The 25,115-nt window shown below is 35.5% G+C and overlaps 1 protein-coding gene across 5 annotated transcripts in view; it reads left to right on the top strand.

The window, feature by feature from the left end:
• The first annotated feature begins 616 nt into the window (after positions 1 to 616).
• Positions 617 to 25,115, top strand: part of LOC145662718 (eukaryotic translation initiation factor 2-alpha kinase 1-like) — a 242,736-nt gene continuing 218,237 nt past the window's right edge. For 3 of the 5 annotated variants that reach the window (XM_081728575.1, XM_081728573.1, XM_081728577.1), the window contains exon 1: positions 617 to 644. In XM_081728575.1, the coding sequence (XP_081584701.1) occupies positions 632 to 644 (13 nt within the window). In that variant the 5' untranslated portion in view covers positions 617 to 631. Of the gene's footprint in view, positions 645 to 1,341; positions 1,496 to 25,115 lie in introns of those variants that run through there. The other 2 variants (XM_081728574.1, XM_081728576.1) reach the window with 2 other exon arrangements.

Genomic DNA, 25,115 nt, shown 5'->3' with positions numbered 1-25,115 from the left:
CGATTCACTTGATGCAAAGAAAGAATTACTGGGAAAGTTATTTAATGAATATTCACCACAGAAATAGGTAAAATGTTGTGAACATGTGAAAAAAATTGAAGATTCTTACTTTGAAAGAGACGGACTTATGGATGAGCGTGTAGATGAACTGATAATTAGACTTGGTGAAACCGATTCAGACTCAGATTCATCGGCCGATACAGACTCAGATGAGTGGGAGAGTGAAACTGAAGGAGAAATGGAAAACATTTAGAAGGTGAGTTCTATTCTATCGTTTATTTATTTTTCATTAAAATTAATTTCGAACTTTTCCAACGGTTTTAATTCATATATTACGTTGGTAAGAAATACTTAATTATTTCCCCTAATCGTACTTAATTCTTTTAATATTCAAAGAGAAAATATTAAAATGCATTAACAATTTAAAACAGTCAATATACAGCATTTACACTCAAATGTCGTAGAAAATCCTCAGACCATTCCGCTCCCTGCAGATTGCAACACTGCAAAACATCATTGTTGCGGAGAAGGGAGTGGGGAAATGTAGGATTAGGTGCGCAACAGCTAGGCTGCAGCGTTCTGTTTACAAACTTGTTCACTTATAGTGCTAAATCATTACAAGTGCTTTACGATGGATAAAATAAGTGAGTGCATATGAAAGATGAGTCTATTACATGTTTTTTCTGCCGCCGGTGTATTTCTGTACAGTGTACAGAAGCTGTATTTTATGTTTACAAGTGGAGCGTTATTAGTATGAAACTTGACAACTATTGAAACTGATGTTTGCCAAGATCTACTTCTTTTCACTATTTTCGTTTACGTGTATACCCACCATCGCTGACACGCCTTCTCCCTCGGACGCACCCCCGTGCTACCAAGCGGGCGCAACAGCTTCGTTTTGCGCTGACTCGGTTAGATATTATTCGTACTTTTTAGTGACCACCTAGCACAGGGTGTTGTGTTTGTTTTTGCACTGTAGTTCTTATGCCACACATCCGAAAGCCGTATTTATAAGCAAGTCGAAAAAGAATTGTACTTTTTAAACAATTACTTCTGGCTGCCCCCTTGAACTGTATGTATGCCAAGTGAGATATTTTCATGTCGCTTAGTGCACATCTTTTAGGTGAGAATAAGAAGGAAATTAGTGAAAGAATTACATCTTTTTAACAATTATTTTGAATGGTGCTCCAAAAGTAAACCTGCACGCTTCGCTTTGCATCTCACACCTATTAAGAAAACATATTTCGACATTTAGGTCAATTAAAATATTAGAAATTTATTGTGTAAATTTTCCAAATATGTGTTCATACAGGAAATCGGCACCAAAGATTTTTCTGGCAATCGTGGATTTCACATAAATGACCTGATAACATTGGAAGACATTTACCGATATCTAAGCCTGCGTCTGAACTTGTCAGCACTTGTAAAAGGAAAAGATATTTTAGACTTAAGTGTGAATAGTAAGAAGTGACAGTGATTGCATAGAAATCTTCAGGTAAGTAGGTCGAATTCCTTATATCTTCAGGAAGAGGCAAGAAAACAAGTCATCAAATTTCTAGCACTGAAATTTCATTAGTTCAAAGTAAAATTGGAGGAAGAGAGAAACTGTCATACAGAATACGAGTACAGGCATCATATAGTGACGAAAATTTCGGCATTACTGCTGTATCGCCGGACCAGTTTGATAATAGAAAAAGTACCAACATGTACTGCATTCGGTTATATTTGGTTGGATTACGTTACGTTAGATTACGTTATTCGGCGTGTAGTTTTACTATACGGATCCATAATGTAAGAAGTAATGAAGTAGTAGTAGCAGGAGGAGGAGGAACGGGTTAGAAGCCCCGCAGGGGTTAGTTGGGTTCTGTTCTCGTCATGAAATGGGCAAATTAAAGACTTGCCCAATTTTTTCTTGCCTCTTTTAAAATCTATGGATCCGTATAATAAAACAAGTGTACCTCTCCGCGAAATAGTCCATTCACCTCCACATACAGTGTCGCTTATAAGATCAAAAACAACCCAAAAATACAACTGTTTTCTTTTACTATTCCCCTTACTTGACTTTCACTCCTTCTTCCTCACGAACTTAAATAAATTCTCCAATTGACCCGTAAATTTCCTAAAATTGGTCCGACGATACAGCAGTTAACCCAAAATTTCAATGGCTCTGAGATTAGGAATAAATTCTTCTTTTTACAATTTTTGGGTTAAGTTCCAAAGTTGGACGTCCGTTTCCAGCAAAATTTTGAACATTTACAGGGAAGATATGGGTAATTTGATCGTTTGTGTGCTTGATAATATAGAAGGGTTCTTCAAAAATCTGTTTATTATATATAAGCGGTTATACACATGGGGACTATACGGCGAGCGGAGGGAACTACTTGGCTCAAGGTAACCGAACAGTTGCAGTGTGGGAAAGTAACAAGCATTTATGTTATCAACATGGCGGATGTACAATTCCTGTGAACTAACACAGGGTGTCTACTGGTCATGAAAGTCATGAAAGTCATGAAAAAGTCATATATTTTGCTTAGTGGTCATGAAAGCCATGAAAAAGTCCTTTATTTACCCAACTGGTCATGAAAATCTGAAATCTCAGAGTATATTTTTATACTTTATACTTTTATACCTCATACTGCATGTACTGAAACAGTTGTATCAGGTCAGTAATTGTGAGAATTTCCCCCACCAGTTAGTGCTGGCTCGCTGGTATTTTACTGTCTTCCTAGCTGCTCCCCATTTCATCTTCTAGTCTCTGTAATATAGTAACAACTTTTTACTGTCCAACTTTCTGATCTGCTATTTCTTTACTTCTAAGAAATGTAAATTGTGTATTTTTGGGCCTTTAGACTTATGCAAATAATATTATTCGTTTGAGTTTGCAGATTTTAAATTTGATCTATTTTTTAAAAACGAATTTCTTTTATAATTTGTTTTGTCTTTGGGCAGTTCTCTGAGTGCTTAATTTCAAACAAATTTCTGCTAGATGGATAATTATACTCAGAATTAAAACTTCAAATACAGTATAGAGTGATTCACTGGTAAGAGCAGGCCCGTATTTAGGTAAGTGCTATTCTGTGCTCGAGCACAAGGCGGCAGAATTTTAGATTCTTTCTTTAAGATTCACAATAAGTGATATTTAAGACTAGCAACCCGCATAGTTCCGTGCAAGCACGAGAAAATATGTTAATGTTTTTAATTCGCTCTAATTACAGTAGTTACTAATTAGCTATCTTATCTGAAAAAGTCATCCTCTCCTACCGCCACCCCAAGGGGTGACAATGAACTTGAACATCATGAAAACTGATATCGTTAAACTCAGAGACCTCGAAAACTATGAATTTAACACTAATATCGGTCGTTTTTGATTACTTTTAAAATCTCGCCCCCCTCCCAACCTCACTCCTAGAGAGTGGAGTATGACCTTGAAGTTTAATTGGATTAAAATGTCACTATTTATCTCAGCGACCCCTAAAATTATGAATACTTTGGAAAGAGCTTAAAAGTATATGACTAGCTTAAAAGTATATGAAAGTATCCAGACTCTATGTAAACTAATATAATTTTTTACATATAAAGCTTTATGAAATGTTTTTTTTACTAAACTCACTATGATCTTTATGTGATAAGTTCAAAATAAACAATGTCAAAAACACTGCCTGTTTCTTCTTTTTTTAAAATTCCATATTTTACTATTACAATGATAAGAGTAAATATTTAAGAAATTCAAATGGCATAACGATTGATTAAGAATTAATAGTGTGCATTTCATAGTCATGAAAATTTGAACAAAAAGGTCATGAAAAGTCATGAAAAAGTCATGAATTTACTTTCTGGTATTCCAGTAGACACCCTGTAACAGTTTTAATATTTGTGAAAAAATACATTGATAACGGGCAAAATATTTTAAGTTTCTGAAGAGAACGGATGAATGAACCTCATAAGAAATTGCAGAAAATGTGGCAAGGAGATGACAGCGAAAAAACGTGGCGAAAACGGACGTCGAACTTCGGAATAAATGCCCAATTTTTAGCTTTTCCATAATTTTAGCGTGCAGATTTAGTTTTGGTGCACCACTGAAAAGAATTGTTTGCGGTGGGCTACATGAAAGTATCTCACGTGGCATACATAAAATTCAAGGGGGCCACACGAAGTAATTGTTGACATATTACAATTCATTTACGATTTGCGTATAAATAGGGCTTCCGAACATATAACATAAATACTGCAGTGCAGAATACCCAAACCAACGTGTGCCAACTAGGGTGGATTGATTTAAATCACTTGATTTTTTTAAATAAAAATCGTTGATTTAAATCAAATTCCGAAATAAAATAATTTAAAGTGAAAATAAGTAAAATCCCGTTTCTGTTCTATCACTCCATTTACGGAAGTTAATAATCATAATACAATGAGACTCAAATGTACAGTATGTACAGCATAGTATGAAAACAAGTGTCATGCACAGGATGATTAGGGAAAATCCCGTTATGAACGGGTAACGGAGCAATAGTGCTTTCTTCTCTTCGTAACAATGGGTTTGGGTTTTAAAATCTTTAACTGTTCCAACGGGGAAATCACCATCGACATTTAATACGAAAATTCTTTCGCGTGAGCGTCTGCTTGTTTGTTCCCAGATAATAGGGCGTATTTAGAGGGGTCTTATCCCCTCTCCGATTTTTTAAAGATTTATAACTTTAGGCGAAATTTATGTATTTCGTGCCTCAAGCTAGTTCCATTTTTTAAAAAATATGCCCTTACCAAATATCAGTAACTTTTCTGAAAAAAGTGGCATTTGGTAAACGTTGCTATACTTTTTCCTTAATGCTTAACCTTATAAATTATATTACCTATTTTCATTCTATTAAAAATAGAATCTTCATTATTCGATTAAAAAAGTACCAATAAACTTTTTTACTTCGTGTTTTTTTCAAGACTGAAGGCATTGTAGAACATGTTACATATACTTTCACACCTTTCTGCGTCGAGACATAGTATATGATGACATCATAAATTTAAAAAGATATTTTTTGTTATGCCTATTATTCTTATTTTTTGGCAGGCTTACATTTTGCATTCAAAAGACTGAAATTTTGCACACTCGTTCAGTGCACTCCTTAGATAGATTTTTCAGATGTTTTCAGATCTCTGCGTGAAAACAGGGGGGTCCAGAGGGGAAATGTTAAAAAAAAAAAAAAAAAAAAAAAAACTAACAAAATAGCTTTTCCGCGATTCAAATGGAGACATACGAATGGTACCGTTTGAAAGGCTGTTCTATTCTGAAGAAAATGACGTACGAACCATGATCCTAGGATGAATAGGAATGTTTTAGGAAACTGTTACCTGATATCCTCTTTTGTACGGGAATCTGGGATATTTGGGGGATATTATTTTTCGCGGGCTTATTTTTGCACCTAGAAGATTGAAATTTTGCACATTTATTCAATGCACCCCTTAGTATTTTTCAGTGTTTCAGATCTCTACCTTAAAACAGAGGGTTGGTCCAGAGAGGTAAAAAGTAAAAATGATATTTTTAACAGAAAATCCCTTTTTTCATGATTTTTCCGCCCCAGATACACGATGGAGACATTTCAATGGTACAATTGAAAATCTTTTTTATTCTGAAGAGAATAATGTACATATCACGCCCCTAGGATAAATAGAGATGTCTGAGGAAATTTTTATATTACATGCGGGTTATCTGGGGCATTGTGGGGATGTTCTTAGCTCATTGTTAAATATTTTCCCCGCCCTCAGTATTCAAGATACCTTGAAATTTTATACACACATTTAGTACAACCCTTAGTATTTCACAGTTGATTTTGAGATATGTGCGTTAACACAAGGGAATCCAGAGGGGATCAAAATTTGAAAAAAAAAAATCAGAAAAAATCCCATTCTCTCTCAAAATTTCCCGCTTCAGGGACATGATAGGGAAATGTGAATGTTACCGTTTCAAAGGCTGTTCTATTCTGAAGAGAATGAGGTATGAACCATGATCCTAGGATAAATAGGGGTAATGATGTAGCTGCTTGACTGAAAGTCCATAATTTTCCTTTAGAAAAAAGCCAAAATTTAAAAGGGTTAAGAAACATTGTTTGGGATTAACAGAGGCTAACAATTGGGGATTAATTCAAAATTCAACCCTAATACTTTCACTTAAACGGCATAATTAGCATTTAATACTAATTTCTAATGCTTTTTCTTCAATTCGCGACTTGTAATTTACGAGGAGAAAGATTTGATTTAAAAAAAAAAATCATGATTTTTTTCCACCCTGGTGCCAACTAAGAAGCTCGAATGCTATCTAACACAGCCAGAGAAGAACAAAGCTGTTGGGACCCCGTGGTAGCGCGGAGGTTCGTCTTACGGGAGCAGGCACGTCAGCGATGATGAGTATGCACATAAGGAGATTAGTAAAGAGAAGGGCCTGTATTTAGCAGAAGGGGTCCAGCTCTTTTTTGTAAAAAGTGTTACAATTTTGGTAATTTCTGTCCACATTAGGTTAGTTCATGTTATGTTAGTGTGGGAGGCCAGCATAATTTTCCAACAAATGATAGAATTTCGGGTTATTTTTACTAATATTAGTTTAGTTTAAGTTAGTTCAGGCTAGGTTAGATTTGGTTACGTTTTATCACGGTTTCAAAAAACCCGTTTTTGTACAAAAAAAAAAAAAAAAAAAACCTGGGTCCATATGGGCTTTTTCGGGTTTAATTAGTTTGTTTCGAAATATTTCAACATCTTTGGGGTAAAAATGTTAGAATGTGATTTATATTTCAAGATTATCATTGTCACAAGTTGCAACAATTTTCTATTCACTGCTGGTTTGAGAAAAAAGGCCACCATTTTAAAATTTTACACTGAATCGCCGAGAAAATCTATACAGCAAATTTAGATTGTCTCGTGTCTTCTACTCTCAAAATTTCAACTTAAAAGACCGAAAGTGGTACCCTGTAGTATGTGTGGTACACCAGGAACGGATAGACTCTAAATGAGGGGTGGTGAGAGCTGATGGAGGTTAAATATTAGTCTAGTGATCTAAAGGACGAATAAACAAATGTAGATCGAATCATCCCAGAAGCTTCAATGACATTCGCCAAATGTTTTGTTGAAGTTCACTTCCGATACTTTGTGCGTTCGATTACGGGAATTTCCCGAGCACTTGCATTTCTATAAATAATGACTTAGTCTATCCTTGTACGTTACCAAACACATACATCCACAGAAGCAGACTTCACGAAACAAACAATGAACAGTTATGTCCCCCTGTACATAATCTACACAAAAATTGCAGTGCCATTTCAAACACCTGTGCGTCTAAAGCATGTTTAGTGAATGGTTATGAAGAAACGCCTAAAAGAATGTCGAAACAAATGTGTGAATCATCAAAAGTGGATAAAGTACCGGTGACTACAAGCGCTGATTTATTAATTCCTAGTACACATCCTCTAAAATTAATTGATAGATCTAAAACAGCTGACAGAAAATCGACCATATTAATCCTAAGTGACAGTCAGGGAAATAATTGTGCTTCTACACTCCAAAACCTCAGTGACAATATATCGGTAAGTTCCATTGTAAAGCCAAATGCCAAACTTGAACAAGTGTGTGAAGATATAAACAAACTATCTGCAAATTTAACCGATAATGATTTCGTCGTTCTCCTTGCTGGTACAACTAATTTTCCGCAAAACAATCCCCCACAAACAGAAACACTATGTGCCCTCGAATCTACTTTGGCATGTCTGAATAAGAAAAAAATAAACTCGATTATGGTCACCGTTCCCTATAGATACGATTTTCCGCATCGTCCAAATCGAACTTTGAATAGGCAATTTTTTCAATTCAATAACAATGCTGAATGCATAGGTAAAAACTTCAAAAATGTGGAATTTATAAATACTAGTCGTTTCCCAAGGTATCATTTTACAAACCATGGATAACATTTAAATAACGCAGGTGAAAATGTACTTTGTCGCATGATACTAGATACTGTACAACCAAAGGGGCTTCAAAAAAACTGAATGGTATTGAAATTGAAATTCAGGTGTCCAATATTTTTATTATAGCTAACGGCAAAAATAAAAGTCATTATTTCAATACGAAATTGGCCTCTGCAAATGATACTATGGTTGTTTACAAGGGTATTAATAACGTACCTACCGGCACTCAAGAAAGGTCAAAAAATCCAAAAACTATTATCCGCGTTGCTAATCCTGACTTCCAATTTCATAAACAAAAGAATAAAAATACTGTTACTCCTTCTTCATATAAGACTCATGCTTCCTTTATAGCTCATTATAAACATCCCGATCATTCTTTTATGGCAAATCAAAAGTCCAATAGTGTCTTAAGCTCTACTCAACATAGTCAACTAGAGATTTTTCATCAAAATGTACAAGGGCTTACCTCAACAAAGAAAATTATGCTGGAAATTTTATTTAAATATATGCAGGAACCTAGTCTAATTTGTGTAACAGAACATTGGACAAAACAAAATTAACTTGGTATTATTAATATCCCGAATTATAACCTAGCTGCAAGTTACTCTAGAGCAAATATGAAACGGGAAGGGTCCTGTATATTTTCACGATCAGATGTATTAATTAAAAAGGTAAAGAAATTTGAAAAATTAAACATAGATAAACATTTCGAGGCATCCATTGTTGAATTATTATCTTACAAGGTAGTAGTTATATGTATATATAGAACGCCAAAGAGTGATGTAAATATTTTTATCCGAAATTTAGAAAAATATTTTTTCTTATTATGAAACGAAGACGAAGGATGTAGTTGTAGTGGGTGATATAAATATTGATTTCTTGGACCATAGTTCTATTGATGGTCAATTGAAAATACTACTTAGCCATAATTTAGAAGCAATAGTTAATGAACCAACCGAATAACGGAAAATTCACAAACTGCTATCGATCAGGTAATTATAAGCAAAATGAAATTCGATTGCTTCGTTAATGTTTTCAATAGCGGGTTTTCCGGTCATAGAGCACAAATAGCCACACTTACTCTCAATTGAACTCTTACAATGCAAATGTGTTAGTTAATCCACAAAACAAAAATACTAGTTGTTCAAAAATAATAAAAATGAGAAAAAGAAATTTCAGTGAAGACAATATTTTACATTTATAAGTTTCTTGAATCCGAGGACTGGTCAAGTGTAATGTCTAAATCATCTTATTCGGTGAACAATAAGTTTAGTATATTTTTCAGTAAATTTGAATTGATATTTGATCAGTGTTTCCCATACGCAACGTTTACAATTAAGAACACAAAACAAAAGAAGTGGGTGACGCAAGGTATAATGGTGTGTAGTAAAAAGGTGAAGTCACTAAATCATCTTAGCAAAACGACTAAGGATAATAGTATTAAGGTATACTGTAAAAATTATAAAAGCATATATAAAAAGGTAATAAAACAAGCCAAAATGTAATTTCTAATGCAGAAAACAAGACCTAAATGGCCTGGAAAATAATTAAAGAAGAAACAAACCAAAAACCACAACATGTTCAAAATACTGAAATAAAACTCGCGAACGGCAAAAATTGTAAAAAACCTTCATGTTATTGTTGAGCTTTTCAACTCTTACTTCAGTAATATAGTTACTAACCTACTTAAATCGCAAACACCATCGAATGATATTAAGAATAACCCTAATCGAATTAATCAAATAAGTGGTTCTTTATTTATAGTTCCAACAAATTCTTCTGAAATAATATCAGTAGTAAGGAATTTTAAATACGGATCATCAAAGGGACCGGATGACATCCCGGAATTTATAATCAAAAGATGTATCCGCGCAATTGCACAGCCTCTGTCTTACATAATTAATGACTCATTTTTGCCAGTTATATTCCCAGACATCCTGAAATGGGCCCTTATAAAACCATTACACAAAAAGGGTGACAAAAGGAAATGCGAAAATTACAGAGCAAAAACTCTCTCCTCTAAATTTTCGAAAATTATAGGATCCATAATGAAAAATAAATTAATTACGCATTTGGAACGTTTTATCTGACTCGCAACATTGTTTTCTTAAAAAAAGATCTACATCAACAGCTGCACTTCATTTCTTGCAAGAAGTAGTAGACTCAATAGAATGTAAAGGGGTCGCGGTGGCTCAGTGGTAGAGAGTTCACCTCTGGTGCTTGGGGTCCCGGGTTCAATCCCAGCCTCCGCCAAGTGAACTTTGTGGTGAACAAACACCGTGTGCGTAGGTTTTCTCGGGGTTCTCTCGTTTCCTCCCACTTTCTTCATTCCACCATTTCATTCATTTCTCATCATCACCGTTTCCTTTAGCCTAGCCGGCATATTCGTGGGACGTGAAACTTAAAAGATTTCATTTCAGTGCAATTCAGTTTTTTCTGTTCGACTCAACAAAAGGTTTCTAAATCTGCATTACTGCTCCCAAAATCTGAAAGTCAGGGTAGGGGCGAATGATCTTTAAACAGACGGCCCTCTCTAGCGGCAATTATATAAAACTCTTGCACTTTGATTGCACTTAGATTGCACTTTGTCACGTAATTTCTCTTTTTCCCATTTTGGATTCGTGGTTGCAAAGATATGACTTTTCAGTCGGTGCATTCTTTTTGACACACCCTGCATTTATTTAACGAAATTATGCATAATTGACTATGGCATTCGGAGCTTGACTTGTTAATCATCCCACGCTGCAGCGTACACAATATAACACTAATCAGGGTGCGAATTGGCGGGGGGGATGCCAGGGATTTCCCCCCCTGACAAAAATCTTTCCCACCCTGGAGAAGGAAAATTTTATCCCTGGCAGGGACAACTTTTTCCCCCTCTGGAGTATTTTTAAGTGGACATAATGATAAGTAGGTCTACTTTGCGTAGCTAACCTAAATATTACTTGAGTGAAAATTTATGAAAGATCTCACATCTCAACTGTTTTGTACTTGTTAGTGTATATATATATATATATATATATATATATATATATATATATATATATATATATATATATATATATATATATATATATATATGGGGGGAGGACTGGGTGCGCATATGGGTGAAATTCATCCCCCCCTGGGAAAATTTTTCAATTCGCACACTGACACTAATATCTTAAATTTAAGAGCAAGGAGGGGGAAATTAGCCCTCCTGTTCCCCCGTTCCAGGGGTGTAGCCAGCAGGTTTATGTAGGAGGGGCCCGTCGTTTTTAAGGGGGGGGAGGGCAGCTACAAAGCCAAAAGAAATTATGTTGCAGCTAGTGTTTTTGAGGCCTGAAAAAAACTGTAAATTTTGGTTTCCTTCCGGGAAACTAAAAAACACTGGTCTCTAGCATTATTATTATTATTTGCTTTTGTCCATAAATTATGTTCCAGATAGGTTTTTATTATGTTTAACTAATAATTTCTGTCTCGGACCAAACGTTATACCTTTGTCCATAACTATTTTAGTTTAAGCCTTGTACACAGAACCTATCTACATAAGGCTGATTTTCTTTGAAATTTCACTTATTTTCTTTAAGATTTCGTGACAAAAATAATTATTTATTATTCGTGACTTAAAAAAGAAAAATAATTATTTTATTAACATCTATGTCTCATTTCCTGTTCTAGGGGCCGTCCACATATTACGTAACGCTATTTTTGACCAATTTTTACTCCCCTCCCTCCTGCTTGTCACACTTCGTAACGCAAGGCCGAACCCCTCCCCTTTGTTACGTAACTCTTTTTGATCTTTGTTTTTTCATTATTTTGATTATTTTAGGGGTTATTACAATAAAAGAAAAAAACTATTTTTAATAGTAGAACTTGTTATTACAAAATGCTTATATTATTGTGAATATATTTGTAGCGTTTTTCGCCAACAAATCAAAGTATTAGAAAATGGTAGACTCGTACCAATCTTTTATCCCATAAGGTTGTTTAATTAACCAATCCTATTTCTTCAAAACTACTGTCGTTTCCCCAAGGAGATCGCACCCATCATATTAGGTCACTGGTGATTGGCAAGGAGAAAGTACTGCGGAAGATAAAACAGGATTTAAAGAAATATCATCGGCCTCTTCAGAATTTAAAGAAATAACATCGACCTCTTCTTCCAAGATCCAGGATGCTTCGTGCATTTGAAGTTCGCCAGTGTTAATGATGCAGAGTTCTGTTACTCGTCGACCATAGATTCAAAGTAGCTGCATACGTGAAGGAGCAGGAACATCTCGCTTGCAAACAAGCTTTCGAGCATCTTCTTTGGACTTCGGACTTCAGTTTACCACTTTACAAATCCCCCCTTTTTTTTTTTTTTTTCTAAATCAGTGCGAGAATGCGAATAAACTCGACTTCTTCAGAAATATTCAAATCCAAAAATAATAATAATAAAAAAAGTAGTACGACATTAATGTCCGACGAATTAGGTTTTTAATATCTTTAGGTCTGCAAATCGTGCATTGTTCTGTCGCAGAAAACAGTTCACGAAAAAAAGTTTCTTTTGTTTCACTTGCGAAACTACTTTGAAGAAAATTGTGGGTAATGATTCGAATCAGAAGTTTTAAGTAATATTCTCAGAAATAGCGATACAAGTGGGAACGCGAAGGAATTTTAAAGCGGTTTTTATGGTCACTAACAACTAACTCCAGAAAAGCCTGTGACGTAAATGCAATGCTGCGATAGCTGCAAAACGAAGTTTTATTGTATTGTAAAACACACAGGGTTTTTCACCAGTCATGCTGGTGTTTAGTGCGTCTTCGAATAACTTCTGTATGATTCAATTTATATAGGCTATAGTTCGCAACTTTCCGAAATAATGTAATTATTTATTTATATATCTATATATACAGGTGAACGGTAACTATGTGGACGAACTTGGACGGGTGATAGTACATCTTAAAAAAAGCAAAAAAGTCCTAGACGGGGTCCTAGTCCCTTGGACGGGTGATAGTACAGAGTGTTGAAAGCGTGGGAACATGAACTTCAGAGGTCAACAGCTTAAAAACAATATATCCTGGAGAGTGCGGTTAAAAACGTCACTCAGAAAGTCATACCTACTCTATTGAAAAATGCATATTTGAAAACGCAACTGTGTGCGCGCACGGAATTAACAACGTGTGACACTTCTTTTCTTTACAGCATGTCCGGGAATTCCTCCACACTCTCTATGATGTATTGTTTTTAAGCTGTTGACCTCTGAAGTTCATGTTCTAACGCTTTCGACACTCTGTCACTCCTAAACGGGACGGAATTTCCCCCATGTTCACTACGACTTTTTTTGCTTCTTGTTAGATGTACTATCACCCTCCAAATTTGTTCACGTAGTTACCGTTCACCCTGTATATATATATATATATATATATATATAATGAAATGACTACAACTCTTGAGCCACCCGACTGATTTCGATTAAAATTTCAACGTAGATGAGGTTCGGGCCTGGGATGGTTTTTATAGCTTCACTTTGAAGGAACAGTTTGAAGAGAAGGGGAAGATATACAAAAATGATTGAAAATGACCAATGTTAATGTCGAATCATAGTTTTCGGAGTGGCTGATATGAACAGTGCTACTTCCGATGCCGTTTAAATCAAAATTCAGTGCCCATTAGTACTCCTAAGGGGGATGGTGACATGTAGAAACAATTGAAAATTACCGATTAATTGAAATCCATACTGAAAAACGTTGTTTTTCACCAAATTTTTCATCTGATATAAATGTTTTTTTTTTTTTTTTTTTAAATACTAGTTACAGCGTATAAAAATGTAATGCAGTCCTACTTACAATCAGTTTAGTACACTTGTTTTATGGTAGTATTTAGAGTACCTTGTTGAAACGTTTGTCTTCAAAGTGTCAAATATAAATCGCAGTAAATTGTGTAATCTGCTATTAAAAAATTAAATAATAATAATAATAATAATAATAATAATAATAATAATAATAATAAATAAATAAATAAAATAAACCATACTGTTTTCCGATTGGTATAAGGAGGAGATACCATACTATTTTTCGATTGGTTTGGTAAAATAGTATTTTTCCATACTATTTCACCTTAAATTATTAATTATATGTAAACTTTTTATTTTTAAGTCACTGAAGCGAGGTAATCTTACAATGATGTTTTAAAAGCTGGTTATTTGGGGGGGCGGCCCCGATGGGCCCCCCTGTGGCTACACCCCTGCCCCGTTCCATCAATGCCCTTGTCTAGAGGTTGTCCTATGAAACTCTAACACATACCTTTTCACGTGGTTTTTTGTTTATTTCGTACTTTTGTCTACGAAAATGTTTCGTTTGCTGAGCAAAAGTGAACGTTTCTGAAAATGCACTTGGATCCCTGGTGTTCTGAACGCCCCATATCTAAAAATATTTTTAAAAAACCCAGCTAAGTTGAAGCCAAATTTAATCTTTAACCCACGTTTGTTCAAAACACATAAAATTAGTTTTGCATCATTAGCAAGGATATATCAGACAGGGCCGAACCACTAATTTTGAAAGTTTACGTCGGATCGCAATCAAATTCTGTACAGCAAATTACGGACGTCTCGTGCCTCTACATGTTAGTAGACCGAAAATTATGCCCTGTAGCTTGGTGCTTACATGCAGACAGGCGAACAAATGTAGATCAAGTTGTCCGACGAGCGTCAATGATGTGACAATTAAGTATCACGCTTTAAGGGATAATTACGTTGGTGACTACTTGCGCTTTCTCGTCTGGTCCTTTCATACAAACTATGCCAAGGTGTAAAGTTTTTAAGAAAATTTAAAACGGAGGTGGAGGAAAGAGACGAAGTAAAACTTTTCTTAATATAATGAAAAAGAAATTGATAATACAAAATCTTAATTCTTACATGAAGTTCCCAGTTGCATCTCAACCACATAACTGACGTTAGAATCATCAGAATCAGTTTTCGGATCAAGACCTACTTACTATCTGTTTGGGTTTCCAGTTTTTTTTTTTTTTTTTTTTTTTTTCAGCATTACATTTTCCATAATGATTCTTCATTTTTGAACTAAAGCAACTATTTCTTTCTTAAACGTTTTGCAGCGAGGTCATATGGTCGTTTTCTTACCTGATAGAGTTTGAGTTACTTTAATAAATTTGCGCCAAATGATATCCTTTTTCCTTCCCGTAAAATTCATGTTAAATGATTCCACATGTACTGTATCAACGAATGCCTGCGATATTTTAATTTCAGAACCACAATTTAGCAAAGAACCTTTTGTTTGTTTTCTGACTACAACTCAAAAACTTGTTTCCATGATAATTCTTTTATTTATTTATTTATTTTTCTACAAGTAGTCCAAGCTTCGACTACGACACTTTCTTGCAAGTTAAACTGATAAACATTCAAACAATACAATAAACGTTAAAAAAAGGGAGAAAAAGAGAGAAAATAAATTGTAAATCACCACATTGATCAGCTATAGCCACGAGAAATCAAAACATTCACATGGGAAGAAAATAGTCTTATGAATGGGAAGCACTTTTTGACAATTTTAAACATATTTCCATATACATATTAATATGGGAGAAAGACGACCATTCACCATCATAGTATCTGTTCATTAGTTTCTTCTAAAATAAAAAGATCACTGCTTTCGTTCGAAAGATATACTGTCACATGGCATTCCTGCACATATCACTGACCAACAAGAAAATGCCTGTTTCACTCGTTTAAGGCTCAGCCTACTTCCCTTTCTAAGCTTTTCTTTTCGAACGAAATATATCATGTCACATCCTGGAAATTCAAGTAAGTCAAAAGCGGGTAAATGACGTAAATGAGATTTAACAAAATTATAATAAACACTTCAAAATGAAAACCAATATCTAAGATTAACACTAAAAAAAAAATTTAACATTTATTACACAGGCCGACGTTTTTAAACTTTTGAAAAGTTACAGAAACAAAACTCACTGATTTTGACTAATTTTAGGTCCCTGAATATGAATATGATATCCATTTTACTACATTAGCTCGCATTTTTGTGTAACACCTAGTTGCCAGGGAAATACCATAATAGGGAAAATCAGCTATCATGAAGTGTACCGGCCAATGAGCTGTTTGCGTGCCGAAAGGGAATCAACTTTATTTCGATAGTTGGTCAAGAACGACATTCAGTTTTAAAAATTCTTAAAATTAATTTATTGAATCAAACCAGTTAAAAAACTATATATTCTGTTTGTGTATTAGCACTAAAAAACTCTATATATTCTGTTAGTGTAGGCCTATTAGCATTTACATACAAAGAGTAATTTATAAAGTCTAATGTTTAGAGCTGCAAATAACACCATCTGCTTCACTTTTTTCTTTTATGAAATGTTGGTTCCTCTCTCTTCACCGACCAGCAATAGTCCCCCATCATTGCAGGGTCCCAACGTTTTTGATATCGAGTTTCCATCGTTCTTATATCCTGGTGAACCCGTTCTCCGATTTCGTCGCTTATATCTGCAAGATTTTCTGGAAAGAAGTTGAGGTGGGAGTGGAGAAAGTGGATTTTCAAAGACATGCGACACCCCAGAGCTTCATATGCGACCAGAAGTTGCTGCATCAGAGCCTCGTAATTTTGAGCTTTAGTTTTGCCCAAAAAACTGTTTACAACTTGAACAAAAGCACGCCAGGCATTTAACTCTTTGTCGTTTAAATTCTGATCAAACAATTCGTCATGGATAAGTTTGCGAATATCAGGTCCTGTGAAAACTCCTTCTTTTAACTTACCATCACTTAGTTTTGGAAAACACTGTCTTAAGATACTTAATCCTTCACCTTCTTTGTCCATCGCTTTTACGAAATTTTTCATGAGACCCAACCTAATATGAAGAGGTGGAAGCAGCACCTTGGCTGGATCGATCAGAGGCTCATAGTTGACACTGCTGGTACCGGGCTTAAATGTCTCTCTGGGGGGGGGGGGGCACTCTTTTTGTGAAAACTATTTTCGTGTGGCTCGTGAATAAAAAATAAAAAAACAGTACTTTGTAAATCCACCTTGCAGACCAAGTAATATTGCAATAACTTTTAAATCTCCGCAAATTTGCCAATCATATTCTTTGTAGTTAATATGATTTAAAATGGGTGCATATTCTTTGTAGTTAATATGATTTAAAATGGGTGCGCGATTCTCGTTGTCTCTTTCATCGAAACAGAGTATACCACAGAAATAGACGGCAGCTTATTTCCATTATGAAGCAATACTGCTTTCAGACTGTACTTAGACGAATCTATGAAAATACGCCAATCGGATGGATCATGTTGAATTTCTAATTCATTCATCAGACCATTAATGTCCGCGCACACGCAAAGGGAACCTTCCATTCTGTAGTATTCTGAAAAGGGGTCGTTCCTTTTTCTGTAGTGAGTGTAAGTAGTTCCAGGAGCCAGTAAATTCCACTCTTTGAGTCTAGCACCCAAAAGTTGAGCTTCTCTTTCGAAAGTTGTAACTCTCTCATTAAATCATTCAACTCATGTTGTAGGATGAAGTAAGGCTCATCTTTTACGTGTAAGGAACTGTCTCTCGGATCGTCATCTGCAGATATTGAATTGGTGTCCTCATCGCTTCCTGTAGGCTCTGTAATATCGATAGTTTCCCAGTCTTTCGGAGGAGTAGGTACAGGTAAATTTTCTACATGGGCACTGGTCTGATTTCCGTACTCCCGGTATTCATTGTTTTTTATATATATATTGTTTTGCAAGTTTGGGTATTCGATGGCAGGCAGTCAGAGTCGCATAACACATCAAACAACACACATGAGGGGCCCAGCTTTTATCTTGATCACCGATCTTGCAGCCAAAATAAAAATAATATGCTTTGCTAACGTCATCATTTATCGATCTAATCTGTAACTTAACCATAAATACGCCACAGATATATAATCTGTCCGGTGAGTTTTTACATCCTCTGCGGGAAAAACTTGACATTTTGCACAGGAAAGCGAAACTTAGAGCAACAGCACAACCACTTATTCCATAAAATCACTAAAAGATACTGAAAACACAAGCAAACAGTTCTAAAAATACGGTAAAATAAAACTGAAGTTACTGACTTAAAAATTCCAAGTCAATTCTCCCGACAAAATACTTATACACTTAAGAGTTTACTTACTGCAATGCATAAGAGCAAGACTGAGCCACGCAATAACGGCGCAGTCGGCGCTTTTTTCGCCCGCGTCATCGTGTCGCTCATTGTTGCCACATAGACTCTATTTTTTAAACGGGGGCCGCGGTGGCTCAGTGGTAGAGCGTTCACCTCTGGTGCTTGGGGTACCGGGTTCGATCCCAGCCCCTGCCAAGTGAACTTTGGTGGACACACACCGTGTGGGTGGGTTCTCTCGGAGTTCTCCCGTTTCCTCCCACTTTCTTCATTCCACCATTTCATTCATTACTCATCATCACCGTCTTCTTTAGCCTAACCGGCATAACCGTGGGACGTAAAACTCCAAGATTTCATTTTTTTCTATTTTTTAAACCAGTTTCAGTGGTCTAAAAACAAACAAAGGAGGGGGAGGAACACAAGTGTCAAGCATTTCAATTATCCCCGTCCTCCCGGTATTCATTGTTTTATATATATATACGAACAACAAGGGGGTCCTATCTGTCGCCAACTGAGTGAAATCTAATTTATTTCTTACTCAAATAGCATTGTCAGACCGGTTACTTCGATGACACTGAAGCCGTCCCTACAAAATGGCAAAATTGGCAACAATGCATAACGCCAAAATACGAGCTAATGTAGTAAAACGGCTATCAATTTCGAATTCAGCATCCTGAAATTAGTCAAAATCAGAGGTTTTTCTTTCTGTAACTAAACTGATGTCGGCCAGTGTTATAAATGTAAAATTTCATATTCTACACATGAGATTACATACTAGATTTCATTTACAAATATACCAGAAGTATATATAATTAACAACTAAAAATTTTCTTATCCTGGGCATCTCGATACATTCTTTTTTAAAAAAAATAATCTGAAAAGAAAATCAAACATTAATTGTGAATCACATATAGTAACGTAATTAAGAATTTGGAAAGTAGGAAGGGATTCTAAAAAGAATTTTAAAACACTCAATAAAAATATATTATAGCGCCAAAATATCTTCCCACTGACTGATGGGTGCAGAAATCTCGCCAAGTTTCAAATTTCTTTCAAAATGCAATTCTCTTACGCATGTAGAATGCGTTGATTTTTACTAAAAATCCTAAATTCAAACATCTGAAAAAAATTAATGACATTGAAGTAAAAGTAAGTTATTAATAGGGTTTGCAACACTAATATTCAACAGTATGAGGTACGACACTGAGTAAAGCAAGTGGAAGAAGAAGAGGATCGATCAGCTGTGTATCACCCGTTATTCATAACCATAAACACAGGTGGTCGAAAATCCAGCGGCTGTCTTATCAAAACAAAACAAAAAAGAAAAACGTAGCAGCTGCTCTTCGCTGGACAGATACAAGCTAAATGCAAAAGAAAGATTAAAAGAAATGCGTAGTTCTTTTCCTTTTTTTTTCGTTGGTAGCTGAAATTAAAGTTGCCTATTGTTTGTTTTCTATTTTCCTGATATGCCATCTTGAACAAAATAAACTAGACTATCACAAAAACATATGATTAAAATCACCTGAAAGAGATTTTTTTCTTTCAGATTACTGGTTCTAAGCTGGAAAAACTGGTATATTAAAATATTGATCTTATAAGTATTCGAGCACCAACGGTCTCGATTCGGGTCGGTAGTTCGGGCGCCATTTATTTGTAATCGTCCGGAGTATCAAGTCACTGTTCGGGTACCATTTATTTGTAATCGCCTGGTCGTAGTCTGTTCTTAATTGTCCTCCGTGGTCCTACCAATGAGTATTCTCCTGAGACCTGGACTTAAGGACGTTGAAGGATCTCTCCAAGAAGAGATTACAAAATTGTTCCCAAATTGCTCATCGGTCTCAATGATGAGATGAGCATTAGGCGCAGAGAGGTTCGGATGTCTCGTCTCGAAAACCTCACGGACGATCAGACTATCATCCAGACTATAACGCACACAAACATCACTCACACACACAGGGAAAACAGACTGGGTTAAATGACACTATACTTATTTATTAGAATACTATTTAAAAAATAACGCAGAGAAACAATCACAACACTTAACATTGATTACACTGTTCAACAAATTTTGATCGAAAGTATGTAAATTCTTTGAAATTGCTATTTCTACATTCATTTAAGCATAATATGAAAGGAAATGATAATAGAAGAATTTTCTTAGCTCAGGTTGTGAAAAAAACGCCCTTGTACAACAGTAGCTGCATATATACAAATGTATTAATATTTATAGAACATTTAAGCAAAATCCTTGTAAAAACCTACATTTCACTTTTTTTTTTTTTATCTATTTCACTGTGATGTGATAAGCTGGGGAGTTAAGAAGTACCCTAACCTATAGCTTTCTATACCCTTGTACTTCCTTTTTCCAAATTGCGCAAATACCAGTTTCACAGCGATACAGAAAATAAAGTACCCGTAGTCAAGTTAAACATTAACAATTCCGTAATAAAAATCAGTATTAACATCAAAACATGAAAAATATGTACAAATACCTTTTTGTGCAAGAACTACACTGCAATGTAGACAAAAGTTTCAAGTGATCCCTTGTACAGGATTATGTTTATTTTATTTTGAGCGTCTTCGCTTGGCTTGCCTTTTGTAGGTTACATCTGGAGCATCCCTTGCAATAGTCTAACAGTAGTCGGCCAATATGTTAGAACTCCACTTTCCCTCATATCTCTTCTCCATGGCTGCAATATCTTGATGGAAACGCTCACCATGTTCGTCACTTACTGCTCCACAATCTTCGGGAAAGAAGTCTAGATGTGAATGAAGAAAGTGAAGTTTCAGAGACATATTGCAACCAAGATTTTTGTAGCACAATAACAACTTTGCTACCAGTTGTTTGTAATTTGTTGCTCGGTGTCTTCCCAAGAACTGTGAACAAACGCTCTTCAAGCTTTCCCACGCAGCTTTCTCCTCACCTTGGAGAATTTCGTCGAACTTGTGATTTTTGAATAGTTGCCTAATCTGTGGCCCTATGAAAACACCCTCTTTAACTTTGGCATCACTTAATCGAGGGAATTGTCCTCTTAGGTACTTATAGGCCTCATCCTCTTGGTTCATGCACTTAACAAAACTTTTCATAAGACCTAATTTAATATGTAGAGGGGGAAGCAAAATTCGATTACGATCTACCAGTGGTTCATGCTGTACATTTTTCACTCCCGGCTGAAGAGTTTCTCTGGTACTCCAATCACTTTTGCGGTAATGAGATCCACGATCTCTACTGTCCCATTCACATATAAAGCAACAATACTTTGTATACCCTAACTGCATACCTAGCAACAGTGCTATTACTTTAAGGTCACCACAAATGAGCCACTGAAAATCGTAATATTTAATGGCTTGAAGTAAACGTTTCAAGTTTTCATAAGATTCCTTCATATGAACTGCGTAACCTACAGGAATTGAAGGAAGTTTATTTCCAATATGTAAAAGCACTGCCTTTAAACTCACCTTGGACGAATCTATAAAGAGCCTCCACTCCGTAGGTTCGTAATTAATTTTAAGTGCCCTCATGAGACCATTTACATCTGTACATGCCACAAGTGTGTCTTCCATAGTAAAAAATGAAGTGAACATCTTCTCCCTATTCTGATACACTGAAATATTTACTTTTTCCTGCAATAAATTCCATTGCTTTAAGCGTGACGCTAAAATTTCGGCTTTGCTTTTCGAGAGGTCCAAGTCTCTGATTAGATCACTTAGTTCCTCTTGAGTAAGTCTATGTGGTTCACATGGAGGTTCTTCTACAACAAACGTAGGGTCCTTCGAAGTACTTGATTCAGGAGCTTCAACTTCTTGATCATCATCAGAAAAAAGATCGTATTCTTTAGGTGGGTCAGGAACAGGTAGTCCTTCTCCATGTAGAACAGGGCGCATTGCAGAAGGAATGTTAGGATAGATCAAGGCCCGCTTCTTCTTCGTGGAAATTCCCTTCTTGACGGAAGGAACCATACAAAAATAACAGTCTCTGATGTGGTCGCTTGGCTCCCTCCAAATCATGGGCACTGCAAAAGGCAATGAGCGCCCCTTCCCATTAATCCAATTTCTTAGATTGCTGGCACAAGTGTTACACACAATGTATGTGGGGTGCCCAAGATTTATCTTGGTCTCCAATTTTACAACCAAAGTAATATTGATAGGCTTTTCTTATTAGTGGTGTTATAGTCTGATTTTGTGAGGAAAATGTCACTTCCCCACACATGTAGCAGAAGCTGTACGCACTTTTTACACAATTTCGCGGCATTTTTGTTTATTGAAATCCTCAAAATGTCACTTGAAATAATTCCGACAACTATTTAAAAATATACATTCGAAATACCAGTATTTTTGCGTACTTGTAGTTGTATTTTTATGTCCTGCACTACACAAACGTCACACCCAAAACGCTGATAACTGCACTAAACCTGTCTTTTCTAACAATAGCAGAACACTACTGAGATAAGGAACACAATGAAACCAAACGTTCATATAGTTTCTCCAGTGTTGCCGGATCAGTGTAACATTTTACCCCAAACGAAGTGAATATATTTATTTTTAAAGCGTTATTATTAGACATGCCTGTAAAACGAAAAGTAGAGCTAATATTCGAAAATAACTTTCAAATTTGTGATCAGCACCACAAAGAATTAGCTTATTTTGTTCAATTTACATTTTCGTTGTTGAACAGTGTTATGTATAATTATTTGCTTTATTAAAATCACAATTTACTTTTCACAATACTGTCGCCCTTATCACTTTGATATATATATATATACAGAAGATTATAATTGAGATTTCACTATAAATGCTTTTCTCACACCATTGACGCACTTGGGGGATTAGCACTGGGGGAAGTGTCGCCGGGATAATCCCACGTAGTAATCTAGTTGCTGCTCCAAACAGTCCTGAAGAGTCGACATGAGTCTTCAGCAAAATTAAATAGTCTCCAAAGTGGAATGCTAATGTTGGAGGGCGCGTTTATAACTTTAACGCACTAGGTATATGAACCTGAGACTTATTGATTGGGGCTAGTCGTAACAAAACGTCCTTCACCGGCTAATAGCTTATGCCCCTTAGCACAATATTATACTTGATGCTCGACACAACGTGCGTGGTTGCTGCTTCAAAACGTGGAGTAACACTCCCCGAACCAAGAGGTTCGAGATACGAACTACATTGGTCCATTAATCAATGTTGGCAGTTCATTCTTAAAATCACTCAGGTTAAATCACCTGCATGTGCATGCAAATAGAACATAAAAAAGAGTTTTCGTTAATATTAGTCCACTAGCCACGACCTACAAGACATTGCGATAACTTGACTGTGAGAATGTTTAGATAAGAAACTGGTAAAGCGATGTGGCTGGCGACGATCTGACGCTTCTGCACCTGGTCTACTCTGATCTGCTCTAATCTACTGCAGTATTTCCATAAACGATTAAAGAAAGCAGTTAATTCAGTTCCAAATAACTGTAGAATATATACTGTGCATATTAATAAGTTAGGGAGAAATACTGAGAAGTTTCGTCGCTTACTGAAATGTTCTCACCACAAAGCAATGTTATATATATATATATATATGAAAAAAACGATGAAAACTTCTTTGTTCGATTGCGTGGGAAAGAAGCAATTCCTACCGAAGAAAGAACTTATTTGCGTCGCAGAATAAAGTATAAATCGAAAAAATACTCACTGTCTTTACGAAATATACAGAGCGTCCACAAAAAATACGTCTATATCCTGGTGGCGGTTATAGCAGTACAAAGAGGAAACGTTGCATCAGTTTTGGGAACGCTACCCTCTGGTAAGGAACTGGAGGAGATCTTTTTTCTGTAATCATCTCGGCGAAAGTTTGAAAGTGCTGTTGCAAAGCTTATCACAATAATGTATATTATTTGATAATTATATTCTCCATAAACAATACGTTACAGACAGTTTAGTTTAGACCGGTTCCGACTGTTCAGTTGGATTATACACTGATGAAGACTGATAAGTGATCTGCTGGATGATTGAAATAACTGTTTTTGTCTAAATGGTGGATAAGTTGCTTTACAATACCGTTTTATGTCAAGCGTTTTCTCCATGTGGGAATATTCTGGAGAATTATATTGAATTAAACACAGTCTGAACGACTGCTCTATTTCTGTGAATAACATTAACTGGACAAAGTAATGATCATGTATCGGCTTGTATTTCGATTAAATGTAATCAAAATTTAAAACAAGTCTCTGAAAATAAATGTATTTAAAACAAATGTGTTAAAGGGTATATAAAATTTGTTTTAAACAAAATCAGGTGTTTAAAATAAGTTTTAATCATTTGTTTTAAAGATTTTGTTTCAAATAAAACAATCCTGTCACAGTTCCTTTATACTTTCATGCACCTATGGCCCGTTCGACCGCTGTACAGACACTTTACTTTCTGTCTCTCTCTTCCTCTTTCTTCTTCACTCTCACTGTATCTTTGTTTTCTATCATCTAACTGTAACACCTCACTTCCTCTAGCGGTAATCTCGTTAACTAATTATAGACGTCAATGGGATAAGCTTTAAAAACGCAGTTAATATTCCACTAGAAAACGTCACTCTCAGCAGTTATCTAGCAAAGAGGTTGGCAAAATTCATAGAACAGATAGGACATTCAATTGAAAACAAGAAATGCTGCTTTTTAGGAACATTTTTATATAGTACCGATAAACAAGAAATATTAATGTAGATCATTTTTCCTAAAAATATAACATGGAAATTAAAATTGCGTATTATAATTTGTAGATAAGAAATATATGTATAATTCATGAGAGTATTTATCATAAGCATATGATGGTATATATCATATATCATAACGTAAACAGTTTTGCAGCAATAAATGTTTTTGTAATACTTGTTAACCCTCTGTTTACCAAGTGGGATTTGCGCACACCCCTGTGCTGTTATTTAATAATGATTATTCATGGATGGTATTCCTTTACTTCTATTATTTGTGTCCATTAGACATATCTACAAGAAAGCTTGTCTTATTGAAATTTGAAATTCATTATAGTGAGGTGTATGTACAGCCTTGTTGGTAACTAAA

This window comes from Thermobia domestica, chromosome 10 (genome assembly GCF_964235325.1).
Source record: "Thermobia domestica chromosome 10, izTheDome1.hap1.1, whole genome shotgun sequence".
Lineage (NCBI taxonomy): Eukaryota > Metazoa > Arthropoda > Insecta > Zygentoma > Lepismatidae > Thermobia > Thermobia domestica.
The sequence above is the reverse complement of the archived record's forward strand: the minus strand, read 5'-3'. Positions and strand labels throughout refer to the sequence as shown.